Raw genomic sequence first — 22,667 nt, forward strand, 5'->3', positions numbered from 1 at the left:
AGGAGTTAGATCATCAGGAGCACACAGGTTGCTATCCTGAAAAGCAAGGGCAGTACAACTGTAGAAAAGACTGACAACAACATGCTGTCCCCTATCCACCAGCCGTCATCAAGTACAGCTGAACACAGTAATAAACCCAACTACAAGCAGAAAGCTGCCAGGGACCTTCACCTAGCAATGGCACAGGGCATCCTGGTTATTCTCTAATTTAATTTTTTGTGACACAAGAACTTTTCAACCAAAGAAAACCTTTCCCAAAGTTCTAATTCATGAAACCAAAGAGTAGAATCATTCTGTTTGAAGATGAGGGCATCTCTTAAATGTCCTTCTCTGCCTGTCCAGTGTGCAGAAAGGGCTCCCACACCACAACCCCCTCATTAGGAAGCTTCATGGGAATGCCTGCAATGTATCCCCAGGTCCCTAACCATGCTTTGGATCTATAGGCACAAAATCTTGGATGATCTTTGGTCGTCCCATCTAAGCTCTAGCTCCAAGTTTCCACTCTTTTTTTTTTTTTCTTTTGGTTTTACAAGACAAGGTTTCTCTGTATTGTTTTGGATGCTGTCGGTCCAGTCCGACCTCAAACTCACAGAGATCTGCCTCTGCCTCTGCCTCCCGAGTGCTGGGATTAAAGGCGTGCACCACCACCCGGCCCATTTGCTTTCAACATGGCAAGTTTAGCCATTTGGGCAAGAAACAGCTCTTGCCTAGACTGACTGTTGCTGGACATGCAGGACCCACAGGAAAGTGACTACTGAACTCAGTCTTACAGGGTTCCTGCTTCATGAAGAGTCTACGAGACTTTCTGCAGGACAAAGAAAAATGACTGACAGACTGCCAATGCAGATGGACAGTTTGAAATTTCCTGCTTTGCTGAGAAGTGTTCCAGACACATTGTGGCCTATGGGCTGAAGATGGATGCCCCAACGTTACAGAGGAACTTCGGGTGACTGTCCAGGCAGTAAGATACCTCTGTCAATCCTAGTGTTTATATATTATCCTTCTGTGGTCTTTGATAGAGTTGAAGACAGATAGCTATAATTATAGTTTTCCTTAGTTATGATAAAAGATAAGCTACATATAGAACTTTGGACTCACAAGGATGGGATGGATGATATTTTCTTTAAATCTTGCTAAAATATTGTAACTATGTTCTTATTTGATAACTGTTCTGTTATATACAATTTGACTGTGTTTCTTTTTGTTTAAACAGAAAAGAGGAGATGTTGGGAAAGTCCTGTTATTTGCCTGTGCATTTGTCAATAAAGTACTGTCTGGCCAATAGGGAATCTAGATAGGAGGGACTAGGAGTCCAGGAGGACTCTGGGTAGGAGAAACACGAGAGGGTCGAGATGTAACCGCCATTGGGGTAGGAAGCTCGGAAACCTCTCCGGTAAGAGACATACTTAGATTAACAATTATGGGGTAAATACTTAAGTCAGAGCTAGCCAGTAAGAAAAAAGCAAGGCCAACAGCTTCATAATTAATATAGCCTCCTGTGTGTTTATTTGGGACTCATGCGAATCTAGAACCAGGCTGGCGCGGCAGAGCCCAGGCGACTGGCGGGGGATAAACCAAAGCGGCTAGCAAAAGAAAAAGCTTCTCTTAACAAAATGGTGTCAGAGTTTCCACTCTTGAGTCCACCTCTGCTGGAGGTCACTTGTATCCACACTTCCTGATTTAAGGACATCTAAATCTTACTCAGTGCCTGTTTCGTGGGGCTGGTTTTACCCATTTCCAGTTGTAATAACTCTAATAACTTCCCGGAAGACTGACATACAAGCGGCATGGCCATGGATGCTTCTTGTACTCCCTTGACTGGAGGGCTACCTTCCACATCTGTGTACAAACCTGACTCCTGATACAAAGAACTACTAACTTCCTGATCAAAACAAGCCACTGCTGATGGATGAATAGATGCAGAAAATGTTATCTAGCTATATACTGGAGTGTATGGCTTCAAAAACATATGGTGTCATCTGACATGTCACTTACAAAAACAAAATCCTCTTAGTCAAAACTCCAGAAGCAAGGCATGAACGGCAGTTGTGAAAACATGAGTGTTCAATGGTATGGGGTTTCTAGTTTCAAGATGAAGAATTGGAGGCCACAGCACAGAAATGAGAAAAAGAAGTCAGTTCTGTGAACTATGACGTGGTGAGATGGGGACATTTTACATTACATGTTTTATCACAACTTCAACTGATTTCTTTAATTTTATGTTGTATATGTATGTGGTTTGTGAACCACATGTGTACATGTGTGCAGGTGCCCAAGGAGGCTAGGAGAGGGAGGCAGATCTCCTGGCTCTAGAGTTACAGCCACTAGTAAGTGCCTGACATGGGTGCTAGGAACTGAACCTAGGTCCTCTGCAAGAGCAGCAAGCATCCTAACCCCATGAACCATCTCTCCAGTCCCCACTTCAAAGAATTTATAGCCCTGGTTTTGTTGCAGGATATTGACACACTGTGTGAGGATGTTTTGCTGTGATTGGTTTAATAAAAAGTTGATTGGCCAATAGCTAGACAGGAGAGGTTAGGTGAGACTTCCAGACAGAGCGAAGAACTTGGGATGGATCTAGGCATGGGGATTTCACCAAATAGACAAGGAGGAGTTGGACCTGCAGAATGAAGGAGAGACAGAAAGCCACGTGGCAGACAGTAAATTAATAAAAACAAGTTAATCTGAGTTATAAGAGCTAGTTGGGAACAAGCTTAAGCTATAGGCCAAGTTTTCATAATTAATAAGTCTTTGTTTCATTATTTGAGGGCTAGTGATTCGAAGAAAGTCTGACAAGGAAGTCCAACTACATGGCTTAGTGGGTATTTATAGACTTAGGGAAACAAAAATCACAGTCTAAATGTAGTCCAGAGGAAAAAAATGTGTGTGCACATGCATGCAAGCAGGTATAAAATTGCCTTCCACTGGATAATGTCCTCAAAGTTCATACATGCTGTCACATGCCAGAATGTTTTTGAAGTTCTGTACTCCAATTATAGTCTGAGTCTGGACATTCATTTGACCTATACTGAGGTCGTTAGGCTAGAACACAAAGAAAAGGCAGACTGTGCTGAGGATGGTGTTGTGTGTACCTTATAGTTACTACAAGCCCTCACCCCATTTCAGAGCTTTAAAATGAAGCTGTGAGGTGGGGGTGTAGCTCAGTTGCTAGAGTACATGCCTAGCTTACACAGTGCCCTGGTTTTTCATCTCTAGCACAGCATAGACCAAGCACAGTGCTGCATGCCTGTAATCCCAGCACTTGGGAGGTGGAGGCAGGAGAATCTAGGTCATCTGCTATGTAGGAAATTTGAGGCTGCCTGGGATACAAGAGCTGAGAGGAAGGGAGGGAGGGGAGGCGGGGGAGGGGAGGGGAGGGAAATAGAGAGATGGAGAAACTTGACAAAAGTCACTGGAGAATTCAGGAACAAGCTAAGCTGAGTCCCTAGAAACCCTCAGTGGGATTGAAGGGGTGGCCAGTTCTTTCCTCTGAGACCATCTTCCTTCTCCAGTAGTCAGTTTGTTTCCATCCAGTCAGTTGGGATCTAAAATCACAGACAGATAAAGAAATTTCTCTTCCCCTGTCAGACCACATCCCATTGAGTGGGAGCTTGCTTGTCCTAATAGAGCCACTTATGCCTACCGTGACTCCAAGAAACAGTGGATGGGAACAGCCTGGAGCAGACCAGAGCGACTAACAGCATCTATGGTAAAGCAGCTGCCTGCATCCCTTCAAAGGACACCACCTGGACACACCCATGGAAACCCCTTACCCAGGTCTCCGACAATTCACCCCATCCCAATGCATTTGTGCAAGGACAGTCTGGGTTGCACAGACGGCGTCAGCTGGTCCAAAACACTGAATGCAGCAAGAAGCAGGGGTGACTCGCTCACTGGGAGTCTGCTGCTTTGGGACAGGAGCATCTCAGCTGCACAAACACCAGAGGCTGAGTCACAGCCCCGTGCACCAGGTCCTTGTACTTGCCTTCACACTGCTTGATCTTCTCCTCCACAAAGGACAGTCCTTTTGCAAGAAGCTGGTTCTGCCAAAAGAGAACAAAGAGCACAAGAGCTAGGAGGCTCTGAGGGGGAGTGATCAGCCTTCCTCAGATCCCAACTCGCAGCACTGACTTTCCAGGCCTGTTGTGCCGGTCAGGCCTTTAAATTTAAGAAGCCCTTTGTCCTCCTGGAAGGGCAAGACCTCAGAGGAAGACTGTGAGACAGACATCAAACAGCCAAAGGGCAGTAAGCCAAAAGCCAAATGCAGTCGCCAGCTAACCTCTCAAACTAAGAGACACAGAGGGGCACAGCCCAATTTACTGCTGAGCCCAGTATCCTTGAGGCCCTTGATGACTTAAACCCACATGGACAGCCTAGACAGATGGGAAATTAAACAGAGATGGATTTAATTTTCATCTTAAGAGTAAGTTCAAAGGCAAATGTTGTGGTATATGTCTTTAATCCCAGAACTTGAGAGGAAGAAGCAGGTAGATCTCTGTGAGTTCAAGACTAGCCTGGTCTACATAATGAGTTTCAGGACAGCCAGGGCTACAAAGAGAGGTCCCCGCCTCAGATAGATAGACAGACAGACAGACAGACAGACAGGCAGGCAGGCAGGCAGGCAGGCAGGCAGGCAGACAGACAGACAGACAGATAGACAATTAGATAGATATTGGGGAGCTGGGAAGGTGGCTCAGTGGCTCTGCTCCACCAAAGGACCCAGGTTTAATTAAATCCCCATACCCATATCATGTGGCTCACAATTGCCTGTAACTCTAGTTCTAGTGGGATTCAACCCCTCTGGTCTTTGTGAGTACCTGCTCTCATTGTGCACATACTTAAACACACACACACACTACACACACAAACACACACACTACACATAATTAAAATATTAAAGAGCATAAAATTGGGGTTTCACACACACTACACGTAATTAAAATATTAAAGAGCATAAAATTGGGGTTTCTTACACTTGACGCACTAGAAAGAGCTCATATGCAAACTCTTAGGCAGCTGTGAATATGTGTCCATCAACTGCAGGGTGTGCATGGAAGAACCGCACAGAGCCAGGCAAATTTTCTCCAGTCACAACCAGAGCATGTGAGTCCTTCATAACCCTTCAGCTCGGTCAGTGGAAGCTGTCCTCACTTACTAATGGCTGCAGGCCCACAGGAGACAAAACTGCCCTTCCTGGTTCCAGAAGTTATGCTTTTCCACTCTGTTCCGTGTCCCTAACACAGAGAACCACCCCTGTGTGAGCCACAGAAACTCTGAGACCTCCCTCATGAGGTTATCAAAGACTTGTGCTCCATCCTGGGGAGGCAGAGAGCAAAGGTTGTATACAAACAACAAAACCCAATACTCTCCTCACACTGCCCTTTATAACACCCCCAAGTTCCTAAAACAGTTATCTTAGAGTTTCTCCTGCTGTAATGAAACACCATGACCAAAGCAACTTGAGAAGGAAAATGTTTGTTTGGCTTACATATCCTGAGTCACAGTCTATTGAGGGAATTCAAGGCAGGAACTCAAACAGGGCAGAATCCTGGAGGCAGGAGCTGATGCAGAGGCTATGGAGGGGTACTGCTTACTGGCTTGCTCCTCAGGGCTTGCTCAGCCTGCTTTCTTATAGAACTAAGGACCACCAGCCCAGAGATAGCACCACCCACAATGGACTGGGTCCTCCCTCAACAATCACTAATTAAGAAAATGCCCTATAGTATATACAGCTTGCCTACAATCCAATTTTATGCAGGCGTCTTCTCAGTAGAAGTTCCCAGCTCTCAGATGACTCTAGCTTGTACCAAGTTGACATAAAAGCTAGTCAGCACAACAATGATGATGGCTGTGTGTATCGCTGAGTGAGAAGACTGTGGGTCCCATGGAGGTTTAGGTCCTGCTTAGCTACTTTATGTATTGATTTAGTTTGCTAGTCAGTTAGCTACAGATAGAGTCTCACTACGTAGCCCAGGCTAGTCCCAAACTTGTAACCTTCCTTCCTCTGCCTCCCGACTACTGGGGTAAAGGGTATGTGCTCCAGCCCCTCCTAGCTTTCACTAGTCTCCCCCCCTAACTGTATTATTTTATTGTTTTGTTTTCAATTGACTGTAGTATACCCTAATTTTAAGCTATTTATGTTTATTATTTGTAATTATGTGTCTAAGTCTGTCTGTGTGGGAGTGTGAACACATGAGTATGGTTCTCACAAAGACCAAAGGCATCAGATCCCTTGGAGCTGGAGTCACAGGCAGTTGTGAGTCAACCACTGTGGGTGGTGGGAACTGAACTTGGGCACTCTTAACTGATGTGCCATCTCTCCAGTCCCGTATTTTAAATTTTTAATGGACACATAAAATAGTTCTGTACTTGTGACCTTTAAATGTATGTGCGTAATATGTGGCGATGAGCTCACAGTAACTGGCATATCTCAGATATTTAGCATTTCTTTGTGCTGGGGATATTAAAAATTCCCATTATCATGATACCACTGGCATATCAGTAAATTGTTACAAAAGCTAATGACTACAGACACATACCATTGTTCATCCTTAGTAATTAGTGATGGAGGTGTCAACAGCCTAATATGTTCCCAGGAGTGAAAAGTGAAGAAAGTCAGTGTTGAACAAGACTTTAACGGTGTACTGGGAGGTTCTGGGGGAGTGTGTGTGTGTGTGTATGCGTGTGTGTGTGTGTGTGTGTGTGTGTGTGTGTGTGTGTGTGTGTGTACACATGGATCTGTGTGTGGTGCTCTTGCCTTCCTTCCCCACTTATTTATTTTTTTTTGAGACACGGTCTCTCAATGAACCTAAAGACCACTATTTTCTATAAGAACATTTAGCCAGCAAGCCCCCAGCATCCTCCTGTCTCTGCCTTTCCCATACTGGGGTTAGAAGTGCGCACGACCAGGCCTGGCTTTTTCATGGGTGTGGGGAACCAAACTCAGGTCCTCATGCTTGCACAATAAACACATTTCCCACTGAGCCATCTCCCCAACCTCTGTACTAAGACAGTTTATCAAAAGAATTATTACATTTCTGTGACAGGTACACATGATCCAGAGTCTAAAATCCCACCAACACTCAGAGATGACCCAATTTTAAAATGCAATTGGCCACTGTTTTAATTCCAAGATGGCAGATGGAACTTCAAATCACAGTTCAAATAACACCATACTGGAGAGTACAAATTTTGTTGGAAGGAAAAAATAACCTGTCCATCACAAAATACTGTTCTCCAGCTCTAGTTCAACAAATACATCCTGCCTCTGGGTCAGAAAGCAAGAAACCAGCTCAAAGTCAGCTGGTTTAACCTCCTGGCAGCCAAGATGGATGTGAAAGATTAGTCAGATGAGAGAAAAGACAGTCACTCCACCCGAGCACAAACTCCACTGTGGTCTTTGAGTATCTGTCCTACTCCTTCCTCTGAGTCAGTCCAGGTTCTCAGGACATCACCTTTGCACTGTTCAAGATTCTTCATATCAACCCTGGTACCCCAGCCTTCCCCCAGAACAAATCTTCACGCTCCCCTTAATCACATTTCCAAGGCACATACATATTCAAGTGCAACCAAGACTTTCCAGGAGGGGTTTACATCATCTTGTTCCAGCTCTATAACTATCTGCACTAAGGGAAGCAGCAGCAAACTAGGATGCTAAAGGAAATTAAGAAACAAAAATTACTCCAGGTTATAACAGGAATGTATAAATCCTTCCTGGGCTAGGAACATATGTCAGTAGGTAAGAGGTACTTGCTAGGCAAGCAGGGGAACCTAAATTCAAATCCCCAGAACTCATGTGCCAGGAATGTGGCAGTAAGTACGCAAAACCCCAGAGTTGCAGGGAGTTGGAGCAGGAAGATCTCCCTGAGGTTTGCAGTCTGCCAGCTTGCTCCAGTTTTAGTGAGAGACTTAGCCACAAAGCATTAAAATGGAGAGTGAGAGACAGACATCTGACATCTTCTGGCTTCCGCATGCACACAGGCACATGAACATACACATCCACGAGTACTCAGATAACACACACACACACACACACACACACACACACACACACACGCACGCACGCACGCACGCAGATGAAAACAAAAACTAAATATATCCATTAGGCTTTTAGACCCTTGAGGATAAGGACCACTTCTAACTTTAGTACTCCACTCCCAACACAAGGCTGGGTGCAGCTGGCATTTGGCAAATCTTTGTTGAACTTAACTGCCTATTTTGGTGACAAGAATTATTTTGTATCTTTAAGGCGTCAAGACAAGAAATAGAAGGTTTTGAAGGGGCTAAGGGAGGTGGCATAGGGTGCCTAAATCTGTCACCATTTTCTCCACTTGGTAAAAATTCCTTTGCCCAGATCAGAAGAAATAAATCCCAACAGATGGCCCAGAGCCTCCTTCCTGGCCCTTAGTCTTCTCCCTTCGTGGAGACACTGGAAGGAAAAATGTGCGTTTCCAAGGAAAGGGAGTTATTTCTGGCTTGGGGGGAAATGACAGAAAACATTCTTTCTGAGGCTCTCATGATACACAGCTTGGAAATTCTGCAGCTTGGATCAAAACAAACAGAAGCGTGGGGTCTGAAGGAGCCGTTCAGGTCATCTACTGCCTCTCCCTGCTTGGAGCCTGCGGTCACCATAGTCTGCTCACACAGAGATTTGCTGATATTTAAGAGGCTCCATTTTCCCAGAAGCTAAAGCCCTTTCAGAAGCATGCCACAAACGCTTTGATCTTCCAGTAACCGAAGTTAGTTAGGTTAGAGTTTCCTTCCCCAGATTCCAACCCACAGGAATGCAGCTCAGATTCCACTAGGAATCCTTCCTTCAGTGCCCGCTGAATCCTGCAGGGTTTTGGGAGGGGAGGGCAGCCAAGCACCCAGCTCCCCTTCTCTGCAGCACTGCTGCTTCGATGCTCCTCTCGTTCACATACCAGCTTGACCACAGCCATATTCTCTGCTCAGCTGCCAAGACTACTCCTGTCCCCACGGCCCTCCCGGGACCCTAGTGATCAAGTCTTCCCCTAGTGAATCTGCAGTCACACATCTGCACTACTGTGGATGCTACATTCTTAGGGCCTAGCATCTGAAGGGGGCTGCAGTGGGAGTTCAGTGCTTTGCACTTGCCATCTCTAAGTCCTGTGTGTGTGTGTGTGTGTGTGTGTGTGTGTGTGTGTGTGTGTGTGTGTGTGTGTTGAGGTGTGGTGAGACACTGTAACACAAAAGCACAGGGAGTTTGTAGGCCTTCTCCATGCCCCAGTGTCTGGGCCGCACCCACACTTCCCCACCCTGACCTACCCCTGCTGTCACCCTATCCCTGGGGTGGTCATGAGTTGGTGTTAGTGGAGTCTAGGTCTAGGCATGGTACATGCAGGTCGGGGTTGGACACATGTCTACTAGTTCTTGAACAGAAGCATGGTGGTGACAGCCATCCCCACCCGGGTCTGGCACTGCTATGACACTTTTGCTAAGTGAGCCTTAGTGTCCCCACTCCCCACCCCTCCCTGCCCTGTGATCTATGTGTCACGTGTTGAGATTTCAAAGACCTCTTTGGGGTTAACTGGCTTCTGTATGTAGCAGTGGCAGACCCTTGGGAAAGAAATGCAAGTCCACAACGCATCTATAGCTACATATCCACTTAGCACTGGGCCCTGCAGCTTATGAAGCCCACACGGCCACCATCCATCCGCTTCACCTAAGAAGATGCCAATTTGGCATCTATGGGACAGACCTGCTCAATGGTTCTGAGAGGAAAAAAAAAAAAAGGATGGCAGAAAGAGGATTGTGAAGGGACTGAGACAGACAGGCAACTATTCTATATTATTTTTGTAAGCATCCATTCTTCCTGTATCTCACCTTAAAGAATTCCCACCCCTGACAAGAGCCTGAATCCAAAAGGTTCTGAGCAGACATTTGCTGCCAAACAGCGTTAACATAGGTAGAGATCCTACTCTCCCTGCCCCAAGGCTCTCCCTACCACCTCCCAGCCAGACAGCTTCCAGTCAAAACCGCCAGTTCATTAAATAGTAGCTCCTTAGGAAATGACTTGGGACTTGGCAATGGGCCGGTTGTTACGTAACACATCCTCTGGCATACCATCAGTGAGCTTGCCATGGACAAAACAGCACATTAATGAAGTGGCAGAAGGATCTGGAAGTGGAAAGAGCTGACATTCCCCCCCCCACACACACACCCCGGCCCGCAAGACACAGAGAAAAGGGCTGCAAACAGAAAAAACGAGGCTTGGGAAAAACTCCCACAAGGATGTTTGGAGGAAAACATCTCCAGCCACCTGCCTCTGCTAGGGAAGTATCAGCTTATCCTGGGCAGCTAGGGGCACCGTGGAGGTGCAGAGATGAACACAGAGGAGGATATGTGTGTGTGTGGGGGGGCACAGCCTGTCAATGTGTGTGTCAAGCAGAGTACGTGCCAACCCCATCAGAGGAACCCAGGGAGGAGGGTAATCAAGAAGGCTAGGGAAGAATAAAGCCAACCCCGCTTTCCCAGGAAAAAACTCCATGCCAAATAGGATTACAGGCGTGTACCACCTGTAATTACAGGCGTGTACCATTCCTGACTTCCGGGGGTGTTAGGCATTGAACACAGAGCCTCATGAATGCTCACCAGGCACTCTACCAACTGAGCTACACAGCCAGCCTTCATTGTCACTCTCAAGAAAGCCTCCCATATTAAACAAAAACACAACAGCCTTTACAGAGCTGACCCTGTTTACTCATTTCAACACCCCATGTGCAGCACCCAGGGCGGCTTGCTGCACCTCCGCTCGACTCCCCACTAATCATTCGAGTCCTTATCTGGTCTATAAGAAATCGCTCCATCTCATACACACCGGCTCCTGAAAACACATTCTCACAGAACAACAGGCCTACATGACTTCAAAGGAATCCTGCTCCCATGTCCGCTAAGAAGGGTGACAAAGCCCAGAGCCACACCTCCTCTTCAGAGCCCTCTGTCACTTCTTTTGTACCTCTGCCTTCTTTTCCTTCACAATTAAAGATGCAGTAATCCAAATCCAGTGAAGCCGGTCATCCATTACCTCAGCATACCTACTGATTCTCATCTTTATCTAAAAACAAGTAAGACCTGGAGTTATCAATTTCAAGACTCATGTTTCCACTTAGTTTCAGAATGTATGAAAAAAAGTACAAGAAAATATTCGAATAATTGCACAGAATTCATGGAACTGCCCAGGAGACTGGAGGCAAGAAATCTGCTGAAAGGTAATCCCTGGCTGAGAGACTCCTTGTGCCCCTCCCCCGCCTTAGGTAGCTCCACCTCCGAGGTCAGAGTGACCCCCAGGAACTTGTAGGCTCCCTCATGCCTTTGTCTCAAATGCCAGTCAAACCTCAATCCTAAGGACCTTCTCACCTAAAAACATGATCCTCACCCAGCCTCCTTGTCAAAGCCCCTTGTGCACTGGCCCCGTTTTTAACCCACTGAGTGTGCATGGAATTTCGTTTCTTCCGAGATGGCCACCTCACAATCTCCGTGTCCTTCTGGGGACCCTTGCTTATTACAGGAGTCTTCCAAGATGGATCAAAGAGGGGAGGGGCACCTTCTCTCCCCCCCCCCCGTTCAGTGTGAATTTGAAAATCAGCACCCTGTCCTATCCATCCCTTACAAGTCTCATTTCAGCTTTTCTTTTTGTTTCTGTATTTGTTTTTGTTTTTCCGAGACAGGGTTTCTCTGTGTAGCACTGGCTGTCCTGGAACTCACTCTGTAGACCAGGCTGGCCTCCCACCTGCCTGGGTCTCCTGAGTGCTGGGATTAAAGGTGTGTACCCTGCCAAGCTAGTCTCATTTTCATAATTAGTTATTTTATTTTATGTATATTTACTTATTCTGGTCTGAAGACCCTGCCAGCCACCCCCATCATCAGTCAATGCTACTGTGTGTGCGGCTGGTGGTAGATTCATTCGCATTCTTGTACTGTCTACAAGTTTTAACTCCATTCTGCCAAAGACCCCTCAACATGGGTCTCCTCTCTCAGCTACTGCCTAGTGCACATTTCCCTAACACCGTGACAATCAGTCTTTTCCTAGGGCTCTTGAAGCAATCAGATAAACCAACGTATGCACACACTTACATATATTCACATACATGTGTGTGCTAACATGCACATGTGTGTGCACACGCACTCACATTTCCCTCCTCCCTAACATCGACTCACCCAGAGCCTTTGACTTTAGCTCAAGTTCCTATATGAAGCAAAACTTTAATCCACCAAAAAGAAAGAAAAAAATGGAACCTTCTGGACTTGGGGCAAGGTTTCTAGCACATAGTGTAACCCACAGATGCAGAACTGAGAAAGTGAGGTGTTTGACACCCTGCCCCCCACATTTTAAACCACAGAGATACCTTACTAGGCAATCCAAAAATGCAGATCACTTTATAATATCCATTGCACGGCAGAGAAGCAATTATCTCTCCAAGCAGTCACTAGGATAGAGTTCTACTTGGAAACCTCAATTTTCCTCCCAGGCACAATTCAAAACAGACAGGGGGCAAGTGGGGAGGAAAGTCAGCACTGGAAATGTCAGAGCTTTCTCTGGCCAGTGCCTCATAGAAATCTATTCAGGCTTCTGCACACGGAACAGGCTGTCTTCTCTGTGTGCAGACTGGAGATAAGCACCAGTTTCCTACCTGCTGCCCCTGCCCTCACCTCAGGTCATTCCCATTATTCTTCACTCTGGATGTTCTTTCTTTAAAATTGTAAAATGAAAATGCTCACCTGCGCGCGCTGGCAAGCAGATTCCCAGACAGGAAGAGAAGAGGGGGGCAGACCTCCCCTCCAAATGCAGGTGCCTAGGGATGGCATCCACACCTCACACTACAGAAGATCATGGGGCCCAGGGAGTCTATTTACATTCTTCTGAGCAACCAAGTTTCAGGACTTCCCTGATTGGCCCAGGGCTCTGCTTCTCATGGGCCCCCACTTCCCTCCTGGTCCTTTGTTGGAGCCTCTTCTGGCTTCACCCCTAGAAATGAGACGAAGTTTGCCTCTGTGCACCTGACTGTCTCCTCTGGGGAGATTCCTCAAGCAGCTTTGGAAGCCTCCTTGGCAGCGCCCAACCCAGCTTTCCCACTTGGATGACTCCTGAACCATTTTCACCATGGGGGCCACAGCCAGGACCACCTGCAACATCGTCCTTTAAGTGTTACTTTTGTTTCTTAAAACCACTTGTCAAAATTGTCCTTATGTGTTAAAAGGAACCACTCGGCAAGCATGGAAAAACCACTCAGAAGTTAACTCACAGCAAACAAAAGAATGCCGCAAAAAAAAAAAAAAGAATGCTGCAGGACCTTAGCCAGCCATGTATATCCCTAGCTCAGGATACCAAGTTCAAGGCCAGCTCCCTCTTCCTTAAATAAGAAGACTGCCAAGTCCTGAAGAATGCTTCCCAAGACTTTCTCTAGCATGAACACAAGGGCTAAAGGAAAAATTTAAAAGGGAAACACTTTCTAAGCCCAATCTCTTTTATTCATTGCCATTGTAAGGTCAACAAATGCCACTTCTGGTATGTATGGTAGACAATCCTCCTGCCCATCCTAAAAATGTAGACAGAACATCCAATACACACTCTACAAAAAAAGAGAAGTGCTGTTCTTTTATAAAAGTCTAAAATTTAGAAAAAAGGCGAAAAGGCCGTGCAATGTACCTGGGATCCGAGCGATGGAGCACAAGCCATGAGAGTACAAGCCACAGTTTATTTCAGCGGCGGGAGAGCCAGAGGGGGAGACAGACATGAGAAACGAGAAGAGGGGGGTAGAGAGAGAAGAACATGGAGAGTGGGAGAGAGGAGAGAGAGAGAGAGAGAGAGAGAGAGAGAGAGAGAGAGAGAGAGAGAGAGAGAGAGAGAGAGAGAGAGAGAGAACATAGTGCTTCCTGATGAACGAAGATCATAGGGATGACCAAAGGCTGCATCTGGCAATGTAAATTAAGTGGGAACAACTCCATATGAGAAAGAAAAGCCTGTCTGGCCAGTGTCAGGACTTGAGGCTGTACAACATGTTTTATCCAGAGTGAACTGCATTCTAATGATGAAGATGCGGACGGTATTTGCACAGCTCCTGGGGGAATCCTTGGTACAGTCAGACCGACAGTGTGACAGCCTGCAGTTTCACAGCTTTCTGACTGACTTGCAAATCTCCTAGGGAAATGAACTATGTCCCATAAAAAGCAAAGCAGGTGCCCCATTCAGCATGTGGAATGAACAGTGCTCCGCTTAGCTAGATGAGTTGTACACGAAGTCAATGAGAAGCTGCAGTCAAAGGGGTGGCTTGTGCGACACTGCAGCACCACAGTCACACGCCAAGCCGAACAACTCACACCTAGTGCTGGGGCAGGTGCACAGATGCAGTTTATTTGGACAACCAAGTACTCAGTGATAGAGAATAAAATAGACGCACATAGATGAAGCTCAAAAATGTGCCGAATGACACCATGTGACAAGTGAACATGGACTTTCTTAAGAGGCATGGCTGACTATGGAGCAAATTATGAGTAGTGGCTTTTAGAGAGGATGGACTCAGGAAAGGGGTGTAGAGCTTCCTGAAGAAAGTGAAATGTTCTATATGAGCATGGAACACACCTGTGTTGCATATATGTACATGTCTATGTATACTGAGGGACATACAAGATTTTTTTGTTTTGTTTTGTTTTTTCCAAGACAGAATTTCTCTGTGTAATAGCCCTGGCTGTCCTGGAAATCGCTTTGTAGACCAGCTGGCCTGGAACTCACAGAGATCCACCTGCCTCTGCCTCCTGAGTGTTAGGACCAAAGCCGTGAGCCACCATGCCCGACTGACATACGAGTTTTTGCTGAAACTTTCTAACTATGTATTAAAAGTGTAAATGCTTGCAAAGGGTTCAAGAAACTAAGTCTTCCTGAGAAGTGAACATATAGGGTGAAAGTACTATGCTTTTAAAACTTACAGTAAACATATAAAAGTAATTTTTAAAAAGTTACGTGTATGGTACCTACAGAAGCTGTAAGAAGACATTGGATCCCATGGGACTGGAGTTGCAGATGGCTGTGAGCTACCACGTAGGTGCTGGAAACTGAACTTGGGTTCACTGAAAGAGCAGCCAGTAAGTAGTCTTGCCATTGACCCATCTCTCCAGCCCCTGTGTAAGTAATTCTTAATTTTCCTTTTATCATTTTACTTTAAGTCTTTTATATTCCTGGGGCTGGAGAGATGGCTCAGCAGTTAAGAGCACTGGCTACTCTTCCAGCATTCACATGGCATTTCGAAACCATTTCTAACTCCAGTTCCAGGGTATCTGATGCTCTCTTCTGGCCTCTGTGAAGACACAAGACATGCACATGGTGGCTCTCAGGCACACATATACACAAAATATCCATCCACTTTTAAACAGTTAAAACATGGCAGGACAGTAGTAGCACATACTTTTAATTCCAGCACTCCCACCCTAAAAGTGTGCGCAGAACATCCAATACACACTCTACAAAAAGAGAGGGATGATCAAATGGTTAAAAACACCAGGGGAGGGATGGACACCCACAGCTTAAAAATAACAAAACAAACTTAAAACCTACAGTAGAAAAGTGTCTAGGAGAGGCTTCCTCCAGTTTAGCACCCTAAATAAGAAAATCCCCAGATTCTAAGTTCTGAAAATCAGTCCCCACATCAGACCCCAAGAAAAAGACTGGGCGTTCAGCAAACAGCTTCTCTGGTTAGGATCCTGATAGGAAATGACATGTGGTTAATAGTTTTGAAGTATCCGGCATCTTTGTAAGCAGTATTAACCACCCACCAAAACCTCAGGGCTTCCCATGTGTACAAGTCCCTGCCCAGACACACCCTTCCTACAGGCCTAGGGGTAACCCTCAATGCCAAAAAGACAGCTGACATTTACAAATGGACTGAAACCACAAGGACCCTGTCTCATTTGAAATGTCAAGGCAGAAAGCAGGCAGGCCCAGCAGGTTTCTTTAGGACTGGGGGGGGGGGACTTCTCGGTAGCCAAGCTTCAAATCAGTCAATAGAGACCACAGGGGGTAGAGAGAGGTAGAGGCTGACCTTTGAGTGAAGAGCAATTGAGATGATTCACAGTTGGGACTCATTATCACATTCTGAGTCTTTAAGCTATGCCCCCCCACACACACACACACTCCACACACACACACACACACACACACACCAGAAGCTGGGACACACACACACACACACCAGAAGCTGGGACACACACACACACACACACACACACACACACACACACACACACACACACACACACACACACCAGAAGCTAAGGTCCAAACAGCTGCGGATGACCCTACTGAACTCCAGGTTTCCATCTTGGTCTGTCCAGCTTTAGAGTTAGTGTTTCTTGGTGTGTGTGTGTGTGTGTGTGTGTGTGTGTGTGTGTGTGTGTGTGTGTGTGTGTGTGTGTGTGTGTGTGCGCGTGCGTGTGTGTGTGTTTGTGTGTGTACACAGTGTACGTGCACACGCACATGTGTGTATACACTGGTGTTAAGCTGACTGACACCTGTCATTCTTTTAAAGTAGACATAAGAGTCTGACATTTCTTGATAATTCAGTAGAAAAACAAAATGATTTCTGAGTTTTTAGGAACAAAATCTCTTGCAACAGTTTTAAAATTGTGCTCTCCTTGGACATGAAATAATATGAAACAACCTGCCACCAAGATCATAAGTATTTTTACATTTGCACTTCAGAATAATAAATAAGAACCAGCATAAATTTAACACAATTTCGGTCTTACTTTGTGCTAGCAGTAAGGACTTTATAGATAACAATGTATTTAGTCCCTACATTAACACTATATGGGCATGTTCTAAAGGTTAGGTCATGGATATGGAGAAGAGGAAACTAAAACAGGGATTCAGCAATGCAACCTGTGTATGGGTAACACATTCAGTAAACGGCTGTTGGGCCCTGAACCTGGGTATCCTGCCTCAATGGCCCATGGTCTTGACTAATATGCTATGCTGCCTGATACAGCTAGCATTGAGCTCTCCACCACTATTATTTCATGCAAAGCACAAAATGAGGTTCTCTTTTACGAACAAGGAAACCAAGACAGACAGAAACAAAGCAGCTTGCCAATCCCACGCTAGCAAATGAGTGAGAAGTAGAGACTGATTTCATGGAACTGCCACCTAGTTGGTCACTGCTTGTCACCCAGCAGCTCCCAGACACTGTTGGTTATAGTTAAGGAAGCAGCTTGTGACTGGCTTAGAAGCTGTTCTTTGTAGATCCCCAGGACCTTGAATTCTTAGCCTCACAACAATATGTATGCAGAAGGGAAGGGTGACTGTCAAATCCAATCCTGCCTTCAATGGAACAGACTAGGGGGCATAGTGACAAGAAATAATCAGTCTAAACGACACATATACCTAACCCAACTAAATATCACACATAGGACAGGAGGGGTTTCGGACAGTGGTGGGACTCAGTGTCCTCTGGTGAAAACTGTCTTCAGTAACAGTAAGTGGGTCAAGCGTTGGTGGCACACGCCTTTAATCCCAGCACTCGGGAGGCAGAGGCAGGCGGATCTCTGTGAGTTTGAGGCCAGCCTGGTCTACAGAGCGAGTTCCAGGACAGCCTCCAAAACAATACAAAGAAATCCTGTCTTGAAAAAAAATTTAAAAAACCAACAGTAAGCGGATTCTGCCTTTTCCCTCTTGAGTCCCCAGGCTGGACAGTGCAGCTATCCCAAGACAATGTGGCATGCAAAACACAACCTACAAAATAAGAAGCAGACAGGAGAAAGAATTGCCTTCTAGAAAGCAGCTCATGCAGATGCTTGCACATATACAAGAACAGTACTCTTCTCACTCCTGTTTTATCCTGCGAACTCTTTTTCTCATAGAAGTGTCATGTATTCTTCTGTAATTGATCGGTTAATTAATACACACTGTAAAGCCTCTGAGGCCCAGCTCCTCGATGGTAAGGACAGACAGAACCCAAATGAGCAACAATTTTTAACGATATAAATGAGTCCGGAGACTGACTGCAAGGAATCTGATCTCCACTAACATAAGTGACCACGCTGGCCCGGCAGCCCCTGTAACCACTGCAGCGCATATAACTGTAGGCACTAAAGGAACATCCAAAGGTGCAGTATTGACACCCCTGTTGGTCTGTCAAACGCAAGTATGATGGGGGCTGGGCCCCTCCGAGCTTACCTGGAAATAGTCTGTAATGAATGATCCAAGCTCACTCTTCAGCAGCCGCCTGGGGAAGAGAGGAACACATAGTCAGGCAGCTGTTGGTATGAATACAGCTCTTGAAGGCCAGTTCCAAAGGAGGATGACAGAGGGCTCATCATTGATGACCATGTGTTTACCAGTAGCACAGAGGTGGAATCTAGGCCTGAGGAGGGAGTACTTTTTTCTAGGTCCTGGTAGGGTTTGGGCATGGACAACATTGTGGGCTCAAATCCCCCAACCCCCCGCCCCGTGCTACTGCAGTGATAACATTTACAAACATTTTATAGTCTAAAACACACTTTCCATACATTCCCCATCTGAAGATTTTAATTGTATACAGGATGGTATAATTGTCACAACTACTGTAGATAGAGAAATCATACCCATCCCCATCCAATACATTAACCCAAGAGCCAAGATTCAAACCTAGACCTTCTACAAACTGAACATCTTTTCCTATAACTCCATCTCTCCTCTCCTCTAACTCTATCGGAGCAGCTCAGACTTGAAATTCACCTTGAGGCTATGATGGGGTGGTCTCACCATTCACCCTGAAAGTATTGAGGCAATTTTCAAAAAGGACCACAATGAAGAGAACTGGGGTTCTGGTTACCTAGGCAACACATTTACTGAGTTGCCCTGTATGTTCCCACATATTGTTCTAACACCAGGGCCACCAAAGAGAAGAAGACACACAAGGTTTCTGCTCTTGGGTGGAGGGTGTGGATAGACAGCAAATCAGTAAATTCCCAAGGTGATATCAAAGCATCTTCTGTGCTAAAAATTATAAATGCAGATTTGGACACCAGACTTCTTCCCCCATGACTAATAATGAGCCCATCCCTACTGATCCATCTTGAATTTGATCCAGACAAGGTGAGAAAAAGCTAAAAACAAGAAAAACTGGCTCCTGGAATCCAATAAGTTCTCTAGGGAACAAAGTCTCCCTGTCTTCAATGTTCTCATTGTCCCTCCCACCTGCTACGGTTATTGAGGAACAAATACTCAAATTTCTGACAATCTTGCTGGGTATGAACTTCCCTCCAAACATGCTCACGCACGTCACTGAGGAACAAACAGGCAGTTGCAGCAGCAATATGTCATTATGTGCATAAAACAGGAACAAGAATTTGGGGACAGAACAAGAAACACTGATGCTTGAAAGCTTGGAAAGCTGAACCACATGGAGAATTCCACTCTTTTCTCAACAGCTGAACACGTTAGGTAGTAGATACAGCCTTTGGAGATCCACCTTAACGGTAGGCAACCTACAAGCCACTCCAGAAGCACACCCCGGGGGTTCTCCAAGGTGTGGGCAGGTCTGATGAGAGATGGAAACTTATTAAAAGCTATTGGGCTGGGGCTAAAGAGATGGCTCAGCTGCTCTTATAGGGGACCCAGGTTCGGTTCCCAGCACTCACTCTGTACCCCTTTCTTACTGGTGCTGCAAGTGAGACTCAGGAGGGGACACTTTATCTAAGAACACAGTAAGGGGTGGAACAGAGCACCTGCCAAAGTCACCTGGTCACAAGAGAAAGTCTTCCAGATTATACAATATATAAACATCTGTATTCCAGCTCCAGATGATCCTATGCCCTTTTCTGGTCTCTATGGTGCCTATGGTACTAGGCACATATGTGGGGCACATACATACATACATGCATACAGGAAAACATTCCTACACATAAAATAAAAATGAATACACTTTTTTAAAAGCCATTAGGCTGAGAACACACCTTGGGAGAGAAAACAGAGCAGAGCAGCTGGCACCACACACATGGAAGTTTCAAAGCAGAATGAGGCACGGGGTCTGCTTCCACCCAAGAAGCTAAAATACCTCCTCACAGTCTTTGTAGCCACTGGCAAGTCTCAAGACCATGGGTGAAGAAAAGCTTACGGAAAAGTAGAAGATCTAGGTGCTATCAGCTAGCCCATGTCTCGGAGACATCAAATGACACCTTGATCTCAGGCTTGTGAGCCCTTCCCCTACCCGTGTTGGAATTTTGACTGACTAGAACTTGCATGAGTCTTGTGCAGGCAATCACAGCTGCTGTGAGTTCTTGAGGCACCTTGATTTTAGACACATGAGACACTTTCAAAATAACACAGAAAAACGCAAAGGTGTGTGTGTTCCTCTCCTTCTCCAGGGGAGAGATTGGATAACACTGAAGCTGTAACAGGAAGTTAAGTAGGGCCAGACAACACGTTAGTAAACTGTAGTCCCTGAAGTTAGAGGGACTCAGGGCCCTACAGACGTACCACCTTATTACCCTAGTCTAACCTAGTCTGTGGTCCTAGAAGTAGGTGTCCCACAGCACCAGGTACATTTCTGTGTATATTACTATACATGCAGAAAGATATTCTAGAAGACTACTCAATGAGATACTGTTATAACATCTGCCTTTGAAAAAGAGGAAATGGGAACTAGGCTGTTGGGGACCAGTAAAGACTGTCTCCCTTGTACGTTTTTATAAGGTGCACCCGTGTGTATGCATGTGTGCGTGCATGTGTGTGTGTGTGTGTGCCTGCGTATGTGTTCATGTGTGTTCTGTGCATGTGATGACCAGAGATCAATCTCAGGTGTTCCTCAGAAGCCAGCCATCTCGTTTTTAGGGTCAAGTTCTTTCACTGGGATCCATGGTTCAATAATTCAACTAGGCTGACCAATGGCCTCAGGGATCCTCCTGGCTCTGCCTTCCCAGTACTGTGATTACAAATGCACACACACCACCATGGTCAGCTATTCACATGGGCACTGGGGCCCAAACTCTGCTCATCTGCTTATACAGCAACACTGTACCACTGGGTCATCTCTCCAGCCCCAACTATAACATTTTTGAACCGTATGAAGATAATCTTGTTCAAAACAACTTTTTAAAAGACTCTAAAATTAACAGTCACATCTACCCAAGCTTACTGAGGATGGTCTGAAACCCAAGAAAGGACTGTGTGTGTAAGTTCCAAGTAAGGGCACAATATCAGGAAGCAGGCATAGGGGTGATATAATCCTGGAAGAAATGTGAACCTGCCCTTGCAGCCTGGGCTGCAAACTTGAGAATCACTGATCTAAGGGGACACAGAGGAGGGGGTGAGGAAAGGGGGCCCCCGACAGAGGACTGGAGCAGGGCCAGCTGGTCAACCTGTTAGGTAGATCACAGCGAGTCAGGTTACACAGCTGCCTCTCTACACTGTCTACTCTACTCGTCCTTGTCTCACAAGGAACGGACACCGCTAAAATAAAGCTCTACTTGTGTGTCAGCAAAACTGAGAGTCAGAAGTTCCTTCACACCCCCACCTCACTCTACAACCATCCTGGCCTGAAAAACATTTGAAAGAGCCAGGTGGTGGTGGCGGCGCACGCCTTTAATCCCAGCACTCAGGAGGCAGAATGCAGGCGGATCTCCATGAGTTCGAGACCAACCTGGTCTACAAGAGCTAGTTCCAGGACAGCCTCCAAAGCCACAGAGAAACCCTGTCTCAAACCCCCCCCCGGCACCCCCCCCCCCGAAAAAAAGGAGGAAAAAGAAACAGAACCCAAACAAGGGCTTTCTACCTCTGGACCACTCCTTCATTCAGAAGCTGAGATTTCTTTAACAGTTGGTCTAGCGGCCTAAGTTGGAGCCACAAAACCCAAGTTAAATCAAAATCAAGGGGAGGGAGAGGGAACTGGGATTGACATGTAAAAGAAGTTTGTTTCTAATTTAAATAAAATAAAACAAAATAAAAACCAAAAACAGGCATGGTGGTGTGTACTTGTAACCCCAAAACTGAGGAAGTAGGGGACAGGCAGGACCCCTGGGGCTTGCTGGTCAGACAACTAGAACTAGTGAGGCTGGTCACTGAGACTCAGAAAGCAAAATGGATGGCTCCTAAGAAATGACACCCAAGGTTGTCCTCTGGTCCTCAGATAGACGTGTGCCTACACATCACATATATAAACACAGGCACACATCAAACACATAGAAACACAGACACATATACATATACACAGAGGTACACGCATATATACAGAGACATGCATACACATACATACCCATACACACAGAGACATGCACATACCATCCACAGATACAGACACGCACATAGACCACACATGCACAACACAGTCACACATATTACACACACACACAAAATCAAGGTATGACAGATACTGCTCCAAAACCCAGCGGGATAAGCCCCCTCCCACCTTCACCATACCCTGGCTCACCAGGTTTATCTAGTTCATGTGTAAATTACAGAAAGCGGCGATTCCAGGTACTTAGGCATGGGTTCCTAAGGTTTCTTCCATGTCAACAGGAATGCAATTAATTGCTGGAACAAATTAAAATAACAAGGAGTACGAACAAAGTGTACTGAAGATGGTGTCTCCTTTTCAAAGTCAATTAACTATTCGTGTGTGTCAAGCCCTGATGTGCACAACATCTGTATTTCTGTATTTAGCCTAAGTGGTGTCTGCAGA

At 45.8% G+C, this 22,667-nt stretch overlaps 1 protein-coding gene across 5 annotated transcripts in view; it reads right to left on the minus strand.

The window, feature by feature from the left end:
- The window catches only part of Prr5l (proline rich 5 like), a 174,579-nt gene that overhangs the window by 24,037 nt on the left and 127,875 nt on the right, over nucleotides 1–22,667 (minus strand). For all 5 annotated transcript variants that reach the window (XM_040745920.1, XM_040745923.1, XM_040745922.1 and 2 more), the window contains 2 exons: nucleotides 18,185–18,233; nucleotides 3,986–4,043 (listed from right to left, as the gene is read on the minus strand). In XM_040745920.1, coding sequence (XP_040601854.1) covers nucleotides 3,986–4,043; nucleotides 18,185–18,233 — 107 coding nt within the window. The remainder of the gene's footprint in view (nucleotides 1–3,985; nucleotides 4,044–18,184; nucleotides 18,234–22,667) is intronic.

The sequence above is a fragment of the Mesocricetus auratus genome, unplaced genomic scaffold (genome assembly GCF_017639785.1).
Source record: "Mesocricetus auratus isolate SY011 unplaced genomic scaffold, BCM_Maur_2.0 Super-Scaffold_100004, whole genome shotgun sequence".
NCBI lineage: Eukaryota > Metazoa > Chordata > Mammalia > Rodentia > Cricetidae > Mesocricetus > Mesocricetus auratus.